General features: G+C 40.1%; 1 protein-coding gene across 1 annotated transcript in view; it reads left to right on the top strand.

Annotated features, from left to right (window-relative positions):
• The window catches only part of kdrl (kinase insert domain receptor like), a 42,697-nt gene that overhangs the window by 7,322 nt on the left and 14,757 nt on the right, over nucleotides 1-20,618 (top strand). Inside the window, 20 exon segments of the mRNA XM_053324411.1 lie at nucleotides 804-1,003; nucleotides 2,534-2,661; nucleotides 3,925-4,084; nucleotides 4,180-4,316; nucleotides 4,415-4,586; nucleotides 4,749-4,875; nucleotides 5,064-5,233; nucleotides 6,694-6,865; nucleotides 8,806-8,917; nucleotides 11,252-11,360; nucleotides 12,524-12,808; nucleotides 12,932-13,078; nucleotides 13,720-13,848; nucleotides 14,913-15,013; nucleotides 15,397-15,526; nucleotides 16,327-16,431; nucleotides 18,950-19,063; nucleotides 19,278-19,366; nucleotides 19,604-19,757; nucleotides 20,514-20,611. Coding sequence (XP_053180386.1) covers nucleotides 804-1,003; nucleotides 2,534-2,661; nucleotides 3,925-4,084; nucleotides 4,180-4,316; nucleotides 4,415-4,586; nucleotides 4,749-4,875; nucleotides 5,064-5,233; nucleotides 6,694-6,865; nucleotides 8,806-8,917; nucleotides 11,252-11,360; nucleotides 12,524-12,808; nucleotides 12,932-13,078; nucleotides 13,720-13,848; nucleotides 14,913-15,013; nucleotides 15,397-15,526; nucleotides 16,327-16,431; nucleotides 18,950-19,063; nucleotides 19,278-19,366; nucleotides 19,604-19,757; nucleotides 20,514-20,611 — 2,839 coding nt within the window.

Raw genomic sequence — 20,618 nt, 5'->3', positions numbered from 1 at the left:
GCTGACTGCATTGAGATGGGACAGGTCTTGCCAGGAACCAATGGTGGTGGTCCACATTTATCAGTCTTTTGCAATTTCCTTTTGGGGTGGTGGGATCCAAGTGTGCTGCATTCACGTTTTTTAAGAATTTAAAGAGCCTTGCATCATTATGTAGGCCCGCAAGGAATGTTCAAGACCTCATATCTATCTAATGCAATGCTTCCCTACAAGGCCATGCGCTAAGACGCCTTGCCCATACTGTCTTGTTTTCTGTCACTGGATGAGAGCTGGAGGTTTGACCCAAAATTCTGCAGGCAAAGGCAGTGGTATGCAAGACATGTTTGATGTTCCTCTGGGATCTCTTTAATGAGACTTTTAAAATGGATGCTGTGTGGAAAGAATGTGTTAACCGTGCACATCATTCAAGAGAAACATGTTCCCATGCGAAAGTTCAAGTTATCAGATGACTTAAGATAAACTCAAAATAAACTAAAAAATGAACATCGAGCCAAAAACCCCCAAGGGGAGAAGCAGCCGCGCTGCCATCCTGAACTAAAAAGCTTGTAAGTTCATTGCCAGCTGCGACAATTTTCCTTAAAATAGATCCAGGTTATGCATTGCTTTGTTTCTGGGGACCAGATCAACAGTCATGTCATTTTGATTGTCCAAATTCCAAAAAATATGTTTAACAGAGTAGTGTGGAATGTGGAGACATATTTAGACATGACAAATTGGCCTCAGTCATCAAACCTTTAGCCAGCTTGACTGGTTTTAGAGATTGTCTGCCAGTTTATCTCACGCTATCCCTTTCTGTCCTCTATCAGAGGTCATGGCCAGCTGAACTGGACATTCCAGTCCGTTTCACCAGAAGAGGAGATGAAGGAGCAGCAGTGTGATTCCAGACGTCACCCTCGCTTACGCTGCAGCAAACTGCACATCGCACATTTAAGAGCCAATCACACAGGGATGTACAGCTGTAAAGATGGCTCAAACCACGTCACTAGAACCTACATCTATGTTAAAGGTGAGACCTCCAAAACCCTCTTCACATTTGATTTTGTTTGAAAATACAGGTACTTTTTTACCAGACACAGTCGATTAAATTGTGGTTATAACAGAGTAGAAACCCATGCAGTATTTGTTATATTTACAACCCTGTCATAATCCCCTCCAGTCCACTGAATGTAAGTGATTTTCCAGGATGAGAAAAACTGAATGTTGTTTAGAAATACAAAGAACTGGTCTACAAACTGTAACATAGATAAGAAATTCTTTCTTTTTGAATTGAATTGTTTTTCTTTGATACATGATTTAGCAGTGTTTGTTTTTGTGAAAGTCATAGGACTGTTGTTTTCACAGGATGATTGTTATCTGCTGACGCCAGCACAGGGATTTGGTGTAGAACTGAACCCACAAACTGTGGCACTTAACAGAATGAATGAAATGGCCAATAAGCAATGATGTATTTTCCACAAGATACAGTACAAGACCTGGAATACATGCACTTAAGCATGAAAAAATAGAGCAAAGACAAGAGAAAAGAAAAGAAAGAAAAAGACTACAATTGTATGCACTAAGCAGAACTACAGTTATTCCATACATGATGGAAGCTGATTTTAATCTACAGGCATTCAGACTGAAGTGTCACAGCTTTCCTTCTCAGAGAAACCGATAGAGAAAGGAAGTGGTTCTTGATACTATGGTTTCTTCTGGAGGTTGAAGGGAGAGCGTGATTGCACGGGAAGCCCTGGTCATTGACTGTGATTTCCTGCTTCAGCTACTGTTTGCCTAAGTCTCCCCTGAAGCGTCACATGGCACCAGTTACAGTTATAGTATTATTCAAATGAAGATTGTGCTAGGCAGCACCAGAGAGCAAATTGTAAGTGATGAGTCAGCTTCAGACCATTTTGCTTAGATGTGTATTGTATAATCAGGAGATATCAATGTAAGGGTTTGAAATAGTTGTAGACCATGCAGACTAAACTAACTGCTGGATTCTTCTTTCTCCTGTTGGTCTGTGAATGTGGTTCCCAGTTCACCTGGCTATCAAGCAGCCTGCTGTGCCTGTGTTTAGTCTAACACCCTCTATTCAAAGCCCTTCAGCTGTTTATTAGATCATTTTTCATGCTTACTTTTCAAATAATAGTTCCTTTATCACACTGCTACTGCTTGACCTCACACCAACTACAGACTATTTATGTAGCCCTGAAGTCCCCACAGTAGTCGTGTGATGCCTGGTTGCCCAGTAGGAACATAGTGCTAGACTTTTTCCTCTATCTGTGCTCTGCTGCCTGATCCGGTTAGAATGGACTGATCTGAGATTCTTCTCTTTATTTGATCTCTGTTTTGGATGCCATGGCCTTGCCCTGATTCAATTGCACTGCTAAGCAGTTTTTTCACCCTTCTTTAACAACATTTGTAAATTTGATACAAAACATGTTTATCCCAAAGGACAAAGTGTAAGGGGTCACATCTGTGTTGAAATGCAGTTTCTGTCTGACCTGTATTGTAGATCTCTAGATCTTTAGATCTTATTTGTTTTTTTGTCTCTCAGATCCTGAGCAACCATTTGTGGAGCCCCATGATTCAACACCTCACATCCTGAGCATCTTCAGACATGAGACCAAACTCATTATCCCCTGCAGGACGTCCGATCCTGATACTCAAGTAGAGCTGTTAGCGGTAAGGCCTCACAAAGACAATCTTTGCAGCTTCTGCTTCTCCTTATTGTACTGTAACATATAACATGCTTATTGTACTGTAACATATAACAGTGTATTTCTGTATAGTATATTGCAATACATGTGCTATGGGTTCCATAGGCTTTGTTGGACATTGACTTTGAATTAAATCACACAGAAATATTGTATTAACACTACAGCAGGGTATTCTTACTTGTCATCTTTGGGGAAAAATAAATAAGTGTTTCCACTCTGTACTTAAGGCTCAGACTCACTGGTTCTCACACCCTTGTGTGTTAAATCACTCTAGCACACAAAAACAGACTGGGACAGTGGCTTGTCTGAGGGAAGCTCAGGGGCAGCAAAGGGAGTCGTTCTGTCTGCATCCTGTAAGAGCAGGAAGGTGCTCCAAGAGTGCTTTTCTCAGAATAGATTCTCAGACTAAATTTAGTGTCACTTCTCTTACAAACATCAGGAAATGCAGGACAAAAAACTGTACACACTGTGTCCAGTCAGAGGAAAGAACAGATAATTTGTCCTGAGGATTATCATTTATCCTGAGCATTATACTATCAGAATGTAGCAAAACATGTCAACAAAGGAGAGCTCCCTCAGTGATAGAGTTTGCTCAATGTTTTTCATGTTTTAGTTGAACCTGGTTGTGGGCAATAAAACTCAGTTCCTTCATGAAATCCATGGTGACAGAGTTGCAATGCTGTAGAAACAGGATGGAGGTTTCTAGCACAACTTCACCTGCACAGTTGCATTGCCAATCGCAAAGCTGCATGGGTTTGGTTTTGTCATATTTGTGGCACTGATCTCTGACTATATGAGTAGTGCCTACTGCGGACCAGCACATCTGACTTAGATGGCATAGATAGTGGTTGTGTGACCTTCCTGCTATTAGTAAATCTGGTGCTCCTCTTTCCTTTTCCCTTTCCTTCCTTCCCTTCCCTTGCCTCTTCTCCCAGCCCAACTGGCATGAGAACAAACAGCAGCAGGCACGTACATCCTTTTCCAAGTCCACAATGTTTTGTGCTCCATTGCATAAATGATCACAGAGGTCACACTCCACAAAACAATAAAGCTAATTAGACCTTCACTCTAACAGACATATGTCCTCAGCTGAGCCCAGCAGAGCATGAGTTACATGTTAAATGAAGTTGAGTGCATTACACTTCAGTCTGTCTGGCTGAGTGACCTTTAATAAACATCCGTATGGGTACTGACAAAATGTCTCTGCCTTTTTTTATTATTATTACAGATTCCGAGTCTTGGAGAAAACATTGTTAAGGAAAAAAAATGGGATCCAAAGGTGGGATTCAAGATTCCCTACGGTCCCTCCGCTGTGTACAATATTATCACCTGTGTTACCATGGCCCATGGTCGTCAGTTCAAGTCAATGTACATCCCTAGGAGACGGAGTGAGTGTGTTGTAAATTAAGACCAGTATTAATAAAAAGATCTCTCTGTTTTTTAAGAATTTGACAGTCTCCATGTGTTTGTTTCCATTTTACAGCTATTCATTTGGAGAATGTGAAGATTACCCCAGGGAATGTCACTCTGCTGGTTGGAGATACCCTGATGCTCAACTGTACTGGAGATACCTCCTATAATGGAAGAATCAATTTCACCTGGGATTTTCCAGGGATAAAAGTGAGTTCAGGATTTATTGTTGACACTGCACTACAGTATGTAAAAGGTACTATCAAAGATTGTAGCAGTGGAGTTTATGGTAATTTTTTCATCTTCAGGAAAATCGTCATTTCACGAACAAGACCAGGGACAACCCTGCTCAGGTTTTTACAATGAGCAAGGCTTTAGTGTTACCAAATATTACCATGGAGAATAAGGGGTTTTACTATTGCAATGCTGAGATTGAACCCAAAAAATACAAGACGGTCGTTGCAAACGTTATGGTCTATGGTGAGTATGGTTTGAATGGATTAAAAATCAGATACTGTATTTAAAATTTGACTTCCATGAGCTCTTTATTGTTTTTATCATTATTTTAAAGTATAAAAGTACAACAGAATTATCACAAAGGAAGAATTCTCAAATGCTTTTGTCATTAATTTGACTTTTCAGAGCATCCATTCCTCAACATCTCCTATAAGCAAGACCGTCATTCTACAGTGACTGTCAAGGAAGGTAAAAGGAAGTTTGTCTTTGAGCCCATGGTCAATGCTCTGCCAAAACCAGACATAAAAACATGGTAAGTAAATTACAATTGCAACATCAACTGCAGATAATATAAAGTGGAATGTTGAGCCTCCAATATAAAGTGCAGCAAGAAATCTCAAATTATAACTTTATAAGTCAACTTTTTTCTTTTAATTATATTGTCTTGTTATTATGTTGTTTAAGTATTGGTAAAAACTTTCACATGCCTCTGATTTATAGGTCTAAAGATGGGGTCCCTATCGAGAAGAATTCCACCTGTTACAAGATGAAGGATTTCAACTTGATCATCACTGATTTGCAGCAAAAGCATGCTGGTGTCTATACCATAAGCCTGGGCAACCAAGTGGTGGGCCTGTACAGGAATCTGAGCTTTACTCTGGTAGTCCACGGTAAGATTTTGCCATAAACCTGATAATAACTGCTGATCCTAACGAAATAAAGCAGTGCCTTGGCTGTGGGCTGGGGCTGCCTCAGCACTATAGCTGCTTCAGCCCAGTTCACTGGACGGCAGGTAGCAGCTCTAGTATGAGAGGAATTTGGGGGCTTGTTGATTCCAGGGCTGGATTGACGTAGCAGGGGCAGCTGTTGTTGATTATTGGGGCTCTTTTGAAGGGGCTTGGCGCAGTGTGTAAATTGCTTGGGCTGTATTCTGCACGCAGATTCCATCCGCTTCAGACCCCCCCCCCCAGTTCACAGCATTTATTTGCATCCTCACCATGTGTATATACAGTGCAACTCATATAAATAACATGTTCCTACAGTATGCATACTGCTTGAGGAAAACAAGGATTGAACATGTAATGCATTGTTATGATGACTTATAAAGATTGCTGATAACTGTTAACACCAAAGACTATACATTTTGTTGGATTTGCATGTGCTTTATGATGTAGTGTGGAAACTTGGATGAAGTGTGCTTGCTAAAGACGGCCGAGAAGTGTATGTCAGTTACTTCATGCCTGCCATAGCGGGGGGGGGGGGTGGGTGGGAAGGGGGTGGAGCTATTTTCATTGCATTCTTTGCACATTATCTAGGAATCCCAATAGCGTGCCAAAAAGGGAAAAATCAGACCCCTTCTGGCTTCTATAAGCTTTATTTATGGTCCTTGACTGTCCCGCTTCAAAAAAGTTAAATTTATTGGAATGACAAAAAATACACACTGACACAAACAAAGTGAAGAGAGGTCCCTGGTATCAATTAGGGAACTATTTTAAACTTTGTTCATCAGTTGTTTAGAGCTGTCACACTGCTCCGGATTAAGAATATGTTCTACGTGATGGTGTGTGTGTGTGTGTTTGTGTGGTAGTATGCAGGTTTTGTGGTTTTTCCGAGCTATGTTACCATGTAGCTTCACTATTTCAGCCGTTGGAAACGGAGAAACGAGGAGAATAGCTAAGTGATGTGGAACATCTTCTGAGGTGGCACAAGGCTGTCTGTCTGTTGTTGATTAAAGACCACATGGCGGAATCACTGTCCTGGGCATGGGCCACAGCGGGGTCGTTCTTTGACCTACAGCCTCAGGCTAGCCAATCATCCTGCCATTATTCTCCTACACAGTGTCTAAAGGACAACTGGTGTCAATGGCACCTTTTTCATGGCTATCCATCATGACTGTCGTCCCTCATTATAAAGACATTATGAGATTCCACAGTGGGCTTTGTTAGGATGGCGGATGGTTGATCTAACCTGTTGTCTCTCTCCACCCCCCCCCCCCCCCCTTTCTCTTTCTCTCGGTCTTTCTATCTCTCTCTCTCTCTCTCTCTCTCTCTCTCTCTCTCTCTTTCGCACACACTCTTTATCTCTCTTCCCCTGTTTCTCGTATGTGTGTGTGTCTCTCTCTCTGTCACAGTAAAGCCAACTATTTTGGAGGTTGAGCTTGCAAATGTGGACGTGCATCCGTACATGTTTGGCAAACAGCATCAGCTAACCTGCACTGTTTACGGGTTGCCCATGCCAAGCATCACTTGGTTCTGGCAACCGTGTCCCTCAGAGCCGACACTTAAACAGTGAGTCACCATCTCGTTATGTCCCAAGCTTTGAAATGTTTAACATAGATTTTCTTCCTTCATGGGCCATTATCTTCTTCCAATCTTGAAAAATGAAAAGCCTATCAACAGGCAAGTTTATGTTAAGTGTACATTTTGTGTAAGAAATGTTTTATGTACTATGTATCTATAAACCTTTTCCACACTTGTTATAAACTAATATGTATGACCACATCTCCTATGAATAATATAATCTCATTTGAAATCAATTACATTCCTCAAGTTACCATGTAGTTATACTGCATTAAGTGTGGTGCTCCTCTCAGTTACTCTGTGTTCAGTTTTAACTGCCAGTTTGCAGGAGATATCAAGAGCTGATTCAGGTCACTCATCTCTTGTTGGTTTACACAGTTTATATATTTATTATTCTTCAGGCTGAGCAAAATCAACATGTGTTTACTGCTGTAAATATGAATTCATGTTTTCAATATTTGCACAGCTACATTGGAGGGCAAAAACTTTAACGCCACAGTTGAGTTGTATTTCAAAACTCACACACAAACAGCATCACAAACTTAACAGCAGATAAGTACATAGTCTAGAGCCACCAGTCCAGCCCAGGGATCCCAAAACTGATCTGATTTAACTGAATTGACTCTGGCACAGAATAACGCACATTAATCAAAGAAAAGCAGCCCTTGAGAATTGCCCTCTCGTTTGTGGTCAGTGGCTCTGTATGCTGAAGGGGAAACAGTGGGGAGATATATTAATCTCAGACTCCCCAAGCTGTTACGAAGACAAACAGAACTTAGTGTATGAGAGACTGTGCTTGAATACCAGCCTGGTAGTGAACCTACAAACAAGATGAACATTCCCTGAGATCATGGCTCGTCAATGACAGCAGGAGACCCGTGAGTTGTAAGATCAGGAAAACAATGGGCCATTACCCTTGGGTTATCAGGCCCAAACACCTTTAACAAAAACAACATAGTGGACTTCTGCAGTAGAAAGACTAAATTATGCTACACATTAGATGCTATATTATTCAACCAGTGCAGTCTATTATTTAATGTATTAAATTATTTTTAAAAAACACTACTTTGCCACAATCACGACAAATAACAGCAGAGAGTTAGTTGAGTCAAATCAGCTCTTTCTGCTGGCCTAAAGATAATCAGGGCTGGCACTAGAAACAGTGGCTGGGCTGTGGCAGGCAGCTAATGAGAGAGAGGAACAGCTATAGCCTGGTGGGAGGCCAATTGTGCAAAATGTTTGTTTTATAGAGCCCTGACCCTGCAAAGTAGCTGTCACTGTAAATTCAACATGTAGCCCTTCAAGAACATATCTCATCTAAATCTTTGGGAGTTTGTTAAAAAAAAGGGGGAAATGTGAGGTCTGGGGAGGGTTTAGAGGTGATGGAAGCTCGCTGCATTGAATGTGGAATGAGGCTGATAGGAGTGTGGGGTAGAAGTATGGGGTTGACTTTATCACCAGGTTGAGAAGTTATCAGCTGTCCCTTGTTGACCGCCAAGGTCTTAGGATCAACCTTATCTCCTCTGGCCAGAACGTAGGGGGTTTCCTGTACGAGGTGACGCACAGCACAGCCCTTCCTGTCGCTGTTGCTGTTTCCTCTTCTGGCTCTCCTCTCATCAGGCTGATTGTTCCCCACCGCGGGCGGTGAAGGGTTTTGGGGTCGGGGTAAAATGAAGGCTTTCTTTGCCTCTATAACCCAGACAACCTGGTCTTTACCTGGTCTCTACTCAGATCAGTCACAATGGTCTTTTAAAATACAGAGGATTAAGGCTATTAGAATTATAAGTTGTACATTATAATCATATGATTTGGACAGAATGTATTTTAACATTACATCAAGACACCTAATGAACAAAATATGATTTTTTAAATAAGATGTGTTTTTGCATATGCTGACAACATGACTAGATGTTTAGTTTTATTGTATTCTTTCTGTCCTGCAGTTGCAATAACACAGAGCGAATCAAGGTCCAACATGAAGACAGGGGAAATTACTCTCACAACTCGATTAAGAGCATAAACATCAAACCTGAACTGGTTCAAGGGAAAAAAAAGGTATGTGGTTTATGCATAGTGTTTCCCTGTGTTTTTTAAACAAGGGATGTGTACAGATTGCAGTGACCAACTCAACAGTAGGGTTTATATGAGAAGTGGATAAAGAAATAGTTAGGTCAGATTCCAGAAGTTATCCCCTATGACCCGGGCTTGAAAGTCAGATCTAACATCTGAAATCCATAAATCCACACAATTTTCCTGCTATTGGCAGTGGTGTAATATTTCTCTTCACTGAAAATTATAAATTTTGTCTGCAGTAGTTTTGACTTATGTAACTGTGACCAAAACCCATAAAAAGGCCCTTAGCAGTCCCTTGAAATCAGTTTTCTCTTTCAGTGGTGCACTGAAAGAGAAACAATTTGTTCTTAGATTAAGTATCCAGAAAAATATGGAGCAATTACTTGGTTTTACGCATATGATGTGCTAAGCCAGAAAAAGACGATGCTATGTTGATAATTGCTGTACATTTATAACATAAATTAAGGAACTAACATACCAGCATAACTGCATTGGTTTTCCTTTGATACAAAGGTCCTCTACCATTTGACACTACACCATTACACCATGTACACATATTGCTGTAATTGTCAGTGATGTAATTGTTATAGCATTTACACTATAACATTTGATCAAGCATTGAAGTAGATAGAGATCTCATCTATGCCACATCTATGGATTTTATGAGATTTAGTCATCTTAAATTTTTTTTTTTCTGAAAAATCAATACGAAAGCATCATTTTTTAAATAAATGTTTAAATTAGTGTTAGTCCATTAGATTTCTTGGAAAATATCTAACACATTTTGTCATGCAAACCCGAATCATGCCACACAATAGGGAAACCGTAGACAACACTGCAAATGTCCTGTGGGAGGCTATTACTAAAACTCTTCACCCCAAACATAATTAAGAGCAGGCCTTGAGTCCTTTGCCAGGGTCTGTCTATAGAATTAGGTCAAAGAAACCCTTTAAAGCAGACTGGGTCAAGTTAGGGTACAAATTGATAAGCATACAGGTTTTTAGCAAGAAACCAATTAGTTATTGTTCTCAGTCCAAACTTTTTTGTTCATTGTTTTAATGCATTTTCTGCAGCTAAACTATGTGATTTATTGACTCATACTCTGATTAAGTATCATACCAACTTTTTGCTCACCTAGTTAAATTGTAAATTTGGCAATTTTCACAGGGCATCAGTTCTAATATGTGTCTGTCATAAATAGGGAGGCACCACTTCTTTACAAGTACTTGTGGCCGAACGCTGGTGCTTTATGAGGGTTAGGACTAAGGGTCAATGATAACAAGCAGTGGTTTAAAAGAAGAGGGATTTGTTGGAGGTGAATTCCTCTCTGTCACCCCACATAAATTGTGTTGGCCCGTGAATAAGAACGTAGTCAGAGATGGGCCTCTGAGTGGCTCCCCAGAAGGCCCAGTTGAGAGGGAGACTGGCCCGGGTCATAATATAAGCAAAACACAGGGGGAAGACGTGGGCACAGAGGTCACAGTGCGTCTGGTCAGGTCACCTCTCAGGGACTGTGTGCAATCGTTTAAATGACTGTTTTTGAGCTTGGGTTACATCATGGTGAGTAATGGCCGTAACATAATACCATAAGACCACTCCATCAGTGTTTTGGTAAATGTCATAGCAGCATGAATTGGGCAATTTGATATCATTTTATCACCTATTTTTTTTATTGTGGTGTATATTGTAGGGTAAGTACAGGGATGCTGAAATTGTTTCATGGCTACAGCTGTGTCTAAGAGTCAGCACAATAGCCTCTACAAGCCCAGGAAGTTTAGGCAAGCATACACCCAGACAATACACCCACATCATTCATTCTCTTTGATGTGGCTGACTGCCCCCAAAAAACAGATGTCACTGTGAACACTAAGCAGAACCCACCACAGCCTGGCCCTCATCCAAATTGAACTTATTATTTTGTCTATTTAAGCCATTAAAATGTACTAGTGCAATGACAGCATTAAGTGTGGCATTAGAAGTGCTCTCCAGGAAATCACACAGAACCCCTGCTCCACATCCGTAGTGCAGGTTTGAAGGAGACTCAGTGAGGTTTAAAACTCCAGATGTATCCTTCCATTAATGTGATGCACTGGAGAGTATAAAACAGACCAGGCTTGGTCCAGACCTCCCCACACACACACACCTCCCATTAACAGCAAGTCACTGCTCTGATTGTGATTGACACCCCAAGGTTAAATCACAATGCAAGTCACAGGGGGACATCTGAATTGTGATATTATAAATGTGTTGTTTATCTGAATATGCTTTTTTCTTCTTTGAATAATTAGTAATAATTGCTCTACTGATCCCATCTAGGCTGTTAGTACCCTGGTGATAGGATACGCCAAGATGTCAGGAAAATACTTCTGTGAGGCCCAAAATGAGGTTGGGTCCAGCACAATGCAGTTCCCTTTCTACGTTGATGGTAAGTGGGTCACTAGAATTCGACATAAAAAGACAGCTGAAATATGAGAATTTCACATTTAAATGCTCTGCCGAGTTTAATACAATTGCAAAGCAGACTATACCATGCACTGGATTCATTCAAATACAGTACACATTGTAATGAACTGCAAGAACAGGGAAGGAATGTGCAGATTGTATTGTGCAATAAAGAAACCAAAGGGGGGCATTAATTGAAACCATCTTCCACTGTAGCTGAACGGCTTCAGGGCGGAAGAGAGGCAAACATCTCCTGAGCCATATGGAGTGCTATAATGGCACGCGTTTAAAAACAGCTATGAATAACTGCATTCTTGCTCCAGTGCCAGCAGGTCATTCCTCTTTCTCTCTGAACCTTCTGCTATGAGAATTTACTTTTTTATGTGTATCTGAGCATTTCCAAATGTTCCTGAAATGAATATCCATTGAGACAGTTATGTAATAACAGCAGGGATGAGGTGTCACTGAACACAAGCACAGTTCACTCTGCAACAAAGTGAATCACGTTTCCTTAAAATTTGACTGATTCACATCTCTTGGAAAGTCAAGGAGTGAGGTATTGCTTTTGGAGAGGGATGGAAGTAGGTGAACCCATCATTGACGGGATGCCAAATAGCAAAGATTTGTCTCCTAGAGTGGGAGAGTTCCCAAGAGAAATCCTTCTTTCTTCCTGAGGTGGGGAAAGCGGAAGATGATGGAATGCTGCTAAAAGAGGACAGAACTGTAATAACAGCTGTCTTCTCTTACGGAACACAGAATGCTTTCCAGCGATCTGAATAAACAAGCACAGTCTGGTTCCCCTGGGGCCCAGACTCAGCTTAACTCCAATTGGATGACTGCAAGAGCGCCATCAGCAATGCTGTCCACCGGCAACGTGCTTCCAATTAACAGTGATGAAACAGGAAATAACTGCAAATTTGACATTCCTGGCTATGCGACGAGCAGCTTTGTGTCCAAAACTTTTGTCCAAAACAGGTTCTCTGGCCAGGAGATTATGTGTTTCTGTTCATACATGTAAAACACATTGCATGGACTCCTGTAAAATGCTTTTTAATCATACACAACACTGGTCATTTAATGTGTCTGGCACTCGGGATGTTGTGACATCACCCTGATTAACCACATTTCTCTACCTTGTCACACCAGATGAAACTGAGGGAATTGCCATCAAACCTCGTACAGCCATCGTGGGGGATAACGTCAATTTGACCTGTCGGGCCTCTCGTTACCTCTACACAGATCTACAATGGTTGGATTCCAGGAATCAAACAGTTACTTCTAATGTGTCAAGTCTAAAGTTCAGCAACTACTCCATCTCCCGTTCTCTTTACCTGCATAATGTGTCCAAAAACAGCACTAAAGGTTACAAGTGCGAGGCATACAAGGTCAACAATAGGTCTGAACTTAAGACCGCTGCACTTAGTATGAATGGTAAGTAAAATGGTATGAGAACACAACTTGCACTCAAATGATAACAGAAAACTCAGTTACAGTGTCTTAAACAAGACAAATACAGCAACTGCGCCTCTAATTATTCTTTTTTTTTCGGTGCAGAAAGACAACAGCCATGGCTGAGTCAAAATCTGACAAATCGGGATGTGAACAGTAGCAGCACCCTGGTGCTGTCTTGCATTGCTCTGGGAGTTCCCCATCCCAACATCACATGGTACAAAAATGGCATTCCAGTGACAGGAGGCCCAGGTAACTCTGACAATAGTATTTCATGTGCTATGATCATGATACAATATTTGTGTATTTTTGGCCAGTGGCATGAGGAGGGCTAGAGGAGAAAGGATGCATTGTTACTAGAAGACCAACATTTACTCAGAGAAAACTGCTTCATTGAAAGGCAGACATGCACAAGTAAACCTCAAAATGATTCAGAGTGCAGATGTCCCATCTTACACTGAATTTACATTTCCAATACACTGAGGTCCCTGTCTGTGGTCCCTTATACACTTGCATTACCTTCAAGTTTAATACAATGTGTTTAAATATAGTCTGTTGTGTAGTAAAATAATAGGTTATTTGGTTTCAGTTAATCATATTTGTGTGCACACAATAAATCTTTTGCATTTAAAACACCACAAAATATGATCTCACGTTATGGTGTTTTAACTTTGAGATTGATTATCATTATCACCTGATCTGCATAAATACAACATCAGCTGCTCACATTAACCCACTGCAGTGCAAGCAGGTTTGTTTTTAGCCACACTTTTACAAGTGCTAGCGCCTGATGAAAATGAGATTGCACTTGCTTTGCACTAGTGCCAGCCTGCACCTGCACAAGTCTTTTTAAAACTTTGTTACCCTTTTAACTGTGAGTCTGTGTGTTGCAGGTATCACACTGGGAGCGAGCGGGAATCTGACCATTGAAAGGGTGAAGAAAGATGATGAGGGTCTGTATGAGTGTATAGCCAGCAATGCTGAGGGTGTCGCGAAAACAAGTGCTGTCGTCACTGTGCTCGGTAAGTCATTCTTAACTGCACCTTGAGATGTTAACCACCTAACCACAAAGCTTTCTGCTCAGTTTGAACTGCCGTGTGCCTCAGTCAGTCTGGGCACAGATCATGTCAAATACACTAATCATCAGAACAAGCAGCAGAGCCACAGCATTTACTGCACGTCAAACCTAAACATCTCAGAGGCCCTTATGGCGATGTTTTTTCATCATTACTACAAATAGGTCTGGTTGACTCCAGTATGAAAAGTCTCCCCTGACAGAAAATCTGTGGCTGCCAGGAATGCTAAGTGAATTCTTTCTTGGGTTTTATGATGAGGGCTCTGGCTGAGAGTCCTTACCTTGAGGACATGACCTCTGTGAAGTGTTAAGAGGTCCACTAATGACTGCAAAGAGATTGACTGCTTCAACAGCCAAGGGACTGGAAACACACAGTAGATTATGAGCAAAGATCTACATGCTCTACATGTAAATTGAGTTGACATGTAAATGTTATGGCAATGTAGATGAGATATCCATCCATCTGCAGGCATTTAAATAGCCTAATAGTTCAATTCTTATTAAGCTGCACTTTGATTTCTCTTGATGTTCAATGTCATAGTCATTGCTATCCCCTCTATCATTATCAACTGCTTTGGCTGTTTAGTCAAGGATCACAGGAAAACCACAAGAAACTGTGTACAGATTTAAGTGATAAGAGCTTACAGAGTGTCGACATGGATGGTTTGAAAAACTGCATTTGGAAGCAAACGCTATAGGAAAAAGTTGTGGTATGCATGTCTCAAACAAACCAGAAATAAACATCAAAGTATGTTTCAACTTGCTTTTGTATACAATCAATCAGACAAAATGTAGAACGATACAAATAAACAAAAGAATGACATGAAATAGAAGTCTCAGCATCTTCAGTCAGGAAATCAGGCTCTCTGTATGTGCAAATTGGTAACAGGTTATTTTATTTTAATCACAATCATCCTGTCAATATAATATTACAATTCATGAGATCACGAAAAGAAAAGTGATTTTAACCAAAGCTGTCTGAGTAGTTAAGGACATTTCTTCTCTTTCCAGGAGAGAAGCCAAACATTGAGGTTATCATTCTGGTGTGTACGGGAGCTGCAGCTACGTTCCTCTGGCTCATGCTCATCCTCTTCATCCGCAAGCTAAGGAAGGTAAGGCGTTATATTATTTTATTTTCTCTGAAACTGCACAGGATGAGCATTTTCCGAAAAGTTCAAACTTTCAAAGTTATATCCGGTGACTTTATGGAAGTGACTCAGTCACTCTTGTGAAATATAGTTGTATGGAAGGGTAAATTTAGTAAATGTTTATAATTTCCACATTTCTGGGAAGTGCTGAGCTCATGTGTGTATTTACGGTATGCCGTTAGAAGAGAACATAATGTGCTCATGCAAAAAGAACAGCAGGGAAACAATTTCTAAAAATGTTACACAGAGCAGGAATGCTGATTGAAATACACATAATCTTAAAACTATGATCTCAAAGCTATATCCTAATAATCATGAAATACAAATTTGTCCTCTAACCTCTTCAGCAACCAGCACACTATAAGATGGGTCCATCCATCATCATTGACCCTGACGAGTGTCCCCTCGAGGATCAGAATGACCTCCTTCAGTATGACAGCAGCAAATGGGAGTTTCCCCGCGACCGCCTGCGACTAGGTGAGCACTGCATAATCTGATCGAAAATTAGTTACATATTAAAAGAGTTTCCAACTTTACACAGTTAGTTGCTTAACGTCCTCTAAATGTTATGATGGGTGATTGAAGAGGTTTTCTGTACAAGTCAGGCCTCTCTTACAGCTGAAATCCATGTTGTTGCAATTAATTCAACAGAGCATCTCCAATTTCACACCATCTTGCATCCCTGTTACAGCTCTATTTTTATGGGTATTATACCAGAAACATACCTCCGACTAGTAATGATAGCAGTAATATAGATAGGAAGTCAAAGTCAAAAGTCAACGTCAAAGTGTCTTTATTGTCATTATACTGTGAACAATACAACAGAATTAAAAGTGCTGCTCTGTTAGGTGCCACAAATAGCAGATTCACATCACACTCAATCACAGATCATAAATAAATAAATAAATAAATAATAATCCAACCACATATGGCAGTCAGCATTTTAAAAAGATGAATATTTTAACAAAAGCTTAAAAGTTTATTTTAAATGTAGTTTATTGTAATGACATACACAACCATGTTAAAGTACATGACTAGGTGTCATCCCTCCTGCAGCTTGTGTGTAGGGTCATTACTTATCAGTGACCTGTGCTGTCATCCAGTCTTAAGTGAACCATAAATCCCCTAGAAAACAGCCTGGTGATCAGAGCCTGAGCATGTTGTTTTAATTACAGGCTCATAGCCTAACTGACAGGGAATTCAGTCTGATTTGTCGAGGGACAGGATACTCTCAGACGCTGTCGACCCACCTTTTAAATATTGTCTTCCTTTGCCAGGCAAAACTCTTGGCCATGGAGCTTTTGGAAAAGTGGTGGAGGCCTCGGCCTTTGGGATCGACAAGCTCTCAACCTGCAAGACTGTTGCTGTCAAAATGCTGAAAGGTATGTTGTCAAAAATGTCATATTTAATACTGTGACTCTAACATTATTAGAAAATAACAGGCTTTTATTTTGACAAAGCCATCATGAGTCTTTTTAACATGACATGTAGTTTGCCTATATGGCCTGTCTGGTTTATCCTGAAGGTAATACTGAGTCCATGCCCCAGATAAGCTAGATAGTAGTAACATCACAGCATTTAATATTGTATGGCTAGCAGATGAATAACAGCTATCTGTCACTTCAGCAAAAGATTTATTTCCTGTGCACATTATAGACTCATGAGCTACAGCACCACATGTGCCTGCAAGTAATGTTTGTGTGGAGTATTGGCTCAAAGCATGAGAGCAATGCCTGTTCCTCAGAAAGTGCAGTTAGAGGTAAGGGCGAAGACCTCTAACCCTGTCCTTGATGAAGAGATTAAAAGTATGCAGATCTGACAGCTCAGATCAGGCTGCAGACAAGATCTGCAGCTGATGAAGGGTTCGCACGTGTAAGATAGAAGTACAAAAGGAGCAAAAAAACACTTGTGTTTATATTCTAACATTTGGAAACTATCCCCTGCTTCCAGCATTGAGTTTTGGAGGAATTATTTAGAATCTCATTCCAACATATTTTCAGATATTCACAGAGAGCACTAAATGTTGGATTCAATCAAGGAAAACCAAAAAGCTACACACTCACACTGAGATATTCCATTCCCCAGACTTAATGTGTAAATTACATCTTATCTTATCTTTGAAAAAACAAGCTTTCCTCTGTGGTATTAGATAAGCAAACTGCAGACTTACCAGTGATTGGTGATATGGGAATGATGTGTGTGTATAACGATGAAAAATAGGGTTAGATGTATTGGTCACTGTCATAGCATGAATCATATCTCAGCATAAATCACAGACTCTGAGAGGAACACACTGGCTGTTGTTAGTCTCAGGTCAAACTTAATGGAAAGCAGCCGGTCTCCTCAATTTGACCGTGGTTTGGTTAGAGACTCCCTGGCTGCTTCAGCTTCTAACTCATAAATATTTGGTTGGTTTAAGCAACATAAAACAAACTGTACACCTTGATTTTCACTGTCATAATTCAAGATGATCATAGTTCAAATGTATCAAAATCAGGCATGTAATGTGAGCACCCCCAGTTTTGTTATTTTATGTCCTCAATCATAAGCAGGTTCATATCTCTGGCTCTAAACTAATGTTATTATTTTTTCATTATATTTAATGAACTCTCAAAATTAAATTCCAAGGTGATCCAGCTTCCGGGGCTCACTCTTTTTTTCATGCTTTCTCTCTACACATGAGAAAAGCAAAGGGAGAATTTCTTCATGATATATGTGAGGCATGATGGGAAAAATACAATCATCTCAATGTTCACAGTAGTTTTTATAAGTGAAAATTCTATAATAGCATTTTAATGAACTTTTTAATTTTTCATTCTTGAAATAAATAGTATATGTATATACAGTATGTATGTATATATCAGCACATCTTAATACCTGCTCTGGCGCTTTACTGGACTCATATCACATCATCCTCATCAGCAGACAAACATTTTCTAAGAAGTTCCAGTTTTTCGTAGAATTGTTCACGTATTTTTCTAAGAACTTCTTCTCGGCTTAAAATACGATATGATAATAATAATTATCGCTTATTAAACTGTATTGAACGTATTTACATTTGGTAACTAAAACAAACCTGACTTCATCATCTTTTGTTTTTACAGGTTTTTCAATTGGTCAATGAGTTTAAAGTAATTTCATATGAATTTTAAGTCTTGTGCACATGTAAGATGTTTCTCCTGCAAGAAGAAGAGAAAATAAATACAAAATAAATAAGCTGGTGTTTGTACAGTAATGTGAATACAGTAGATGGTTAAACTCCTGTTTGTGTAGTGGGAATTTTGTATTATTGAAAAATAATTATCCTTACACAAACACATAGAAACACGAGAGGACAAAGAAATCTACTTTATTTACTTTACTACTTCTTCAGATTTGATTTAAATATGCAGCTAAGGAAATATAATTAGAATAATGAGGTGATAATCTTTAGGATGATCTATGATCTTAGTGTTCACCGTCCAGATGAAGGGGACAATCATTTCATGAAACATGTTCTATTTTAGGTGAGGGAAATGTTTACTATTGAAATATTGGTTCCATATTTTGTATTTGATATGTTAAATAAGATTGTTTGCCCTTCTGTGTGTGAAAAAAATGTCTGTTCATGTCTTAGTGTGTAATCTTAACTGAATCTTCTCATGAGATGGACTTATTTTGGATAATGAAGAGGTCTCATCTTCCATCTTGACTTCAGAAAAATAAGACTCTGTTCCATATTATTTTTTCATACAATTTGGATTACAAGCATGCATAAAACTTGCTGGAAAATCTTAAAACAAAATCAGATGGGCTTAAAAGTCAATCTAATTTATTGTGAAAATGTGTACCTTTTTTGCCTGGATGTTTCATAATAATTAGCCAATGCTAAAATTTCTACATGTGTTTATGTTATTACAGGAGGCGCTACATCAAATGAGCGAAAAGCTCTTATGTCGGAGTTAAAGATCCTGATCCACATTGGTCATCACCTGAACGTGGTCAACCTGCTCGGAGCTTGCACAAAGCCTGGAGGTGAGTTTAAAGATGTAATACTTCTGCTTTTTATATTTAAGTATGAAAAATAGAGGATATATATCTTTTGTTTTTCAGGACATTAAATTAGCATATTGCTAATTTAATGTAAATTAAATTTTATCTGTCATATATACCATGCCACCTTTTCTTCATTGTGAACTATCACATGCTGTAGCAATGGAATAATCATAAGACTCTAACATCTTAACAGGTCCATTGATGATGATAGTGGAGTTCTGCAAATACGGTAACTTGTCCAACTATTTGAGAAGCAAGAGAGATGACTTCATTGTATACAAGGTGAGTCACAAGATTCATGGTTTAGACTTTCCAGCACTCTTCTGTTCACATCATTGTAGTTGCATGCTTGTTGAATGCAGCTACAGCACTTTGTTTCAGCTGTGGTTGTTTTAAAGTGCTTTATAAATAAAGTTGAGTTGAGTTGAGTTGAGTTGAATGTGAGCAAAGAGTGACTGTTTTAACAATATAGGAAAACCACAAGCGTTTAACATGATATACTTTATGTGTGCTGGTTAGAGCCAGGACGGTAAGGTGGTGTCATCCGGATCAGGCTGCGAGCTGAGCGAGCTAATGAAGCGCCGCCTGGAGAGCGTGGCCAGCACCGGAAGCTCAGCCAGCTCTGGCTTCATCGAAGATAAGAGCTACTGCGACTCAGAGGAAGAGGAAGAAGGTAAAGGCCAAGCATTTCTTGCTTCCCTTCAACCCCCGCACTCCACCCACCCACCTCTGTTTGTCCCTCCTGCTGCCCCCCCCCCCCCCCCCTCACTTCTGCTCCACCCCTCCTGCCCAGGACCGAAAGCTCTCCTCAAATTGTTTTCTAGCCAGAGTCTGATAGGACGTTTCCTCCTCCTGTTCAGCAGTACAATCACTGCAGCAGGAGCCACTGTCACCCCACTGAGTCTAGGGAGGCGTCTGTTTATTTCCTGTCCTGACCTGAGTGTTACTCTGCTCTCTGGCTTCAGCTTGAGCTCGGCACGTCGTCCATGTTGTTCCTGATGTGTTATTTCTGGTTTGATTAGCTGTTTACTCAGGTGGGCCAGTGGAAGGACTCCTCGTGAGATCCTCTATAAGACCCCCGACCAGTACACCGGGCCCATAACCACACGTTTCACCTGACATCTGAGAAATAAGAGGAATTGTAATTTGCTTTTATCTCTCATCTGTAAAGGATGTTTTAGAGACATAAAGCGTACGTGACAGGATGAATTGTTAGGATGACATGTTGTAGTCCAGTTTCAAGAGAATCATTTCTGTTTGATCTCACTTGATTTATCTGACAGATGTAGAAAGCAGCTGATCATGCTGACTGCATTCTTTTTAAAAACACCTAGATGAGTAGGCTTATTGTCCTAAATTTAAAAGTCATATATGTCCAGTATGAAAAATCTTCCCACTGGGAAAACTTTGTGTTCTTTTTGTTTCACAGAATCTGAGGATTTATATAAGAGGATCCTGACATTGGAAGATTTAATCTGCTACAGTTTCCAAGTTGCAAAAGGCATGGAGTTCTTGGCCTCACGCAAGGTATTCT

This window comes from Scomber japonicus, chromosome 8, assembly GCF_027409825.1.
Source record: "Scomber japonicus isolate fScoJap1 chromosome 8, fScoJap1.pri, whole genome shotgun sequence".
NCBI lineage: Eukaryota > Metazoa > Chordata > Actinopteri > Scombriformes > Scombridae > Scomber > Scomber japonicus.
The sequence above is the reverse complement of the archived record's forward strand: the minus strand, read 5'-3'. Positions and strand labels throughout refer to the sequence as shown.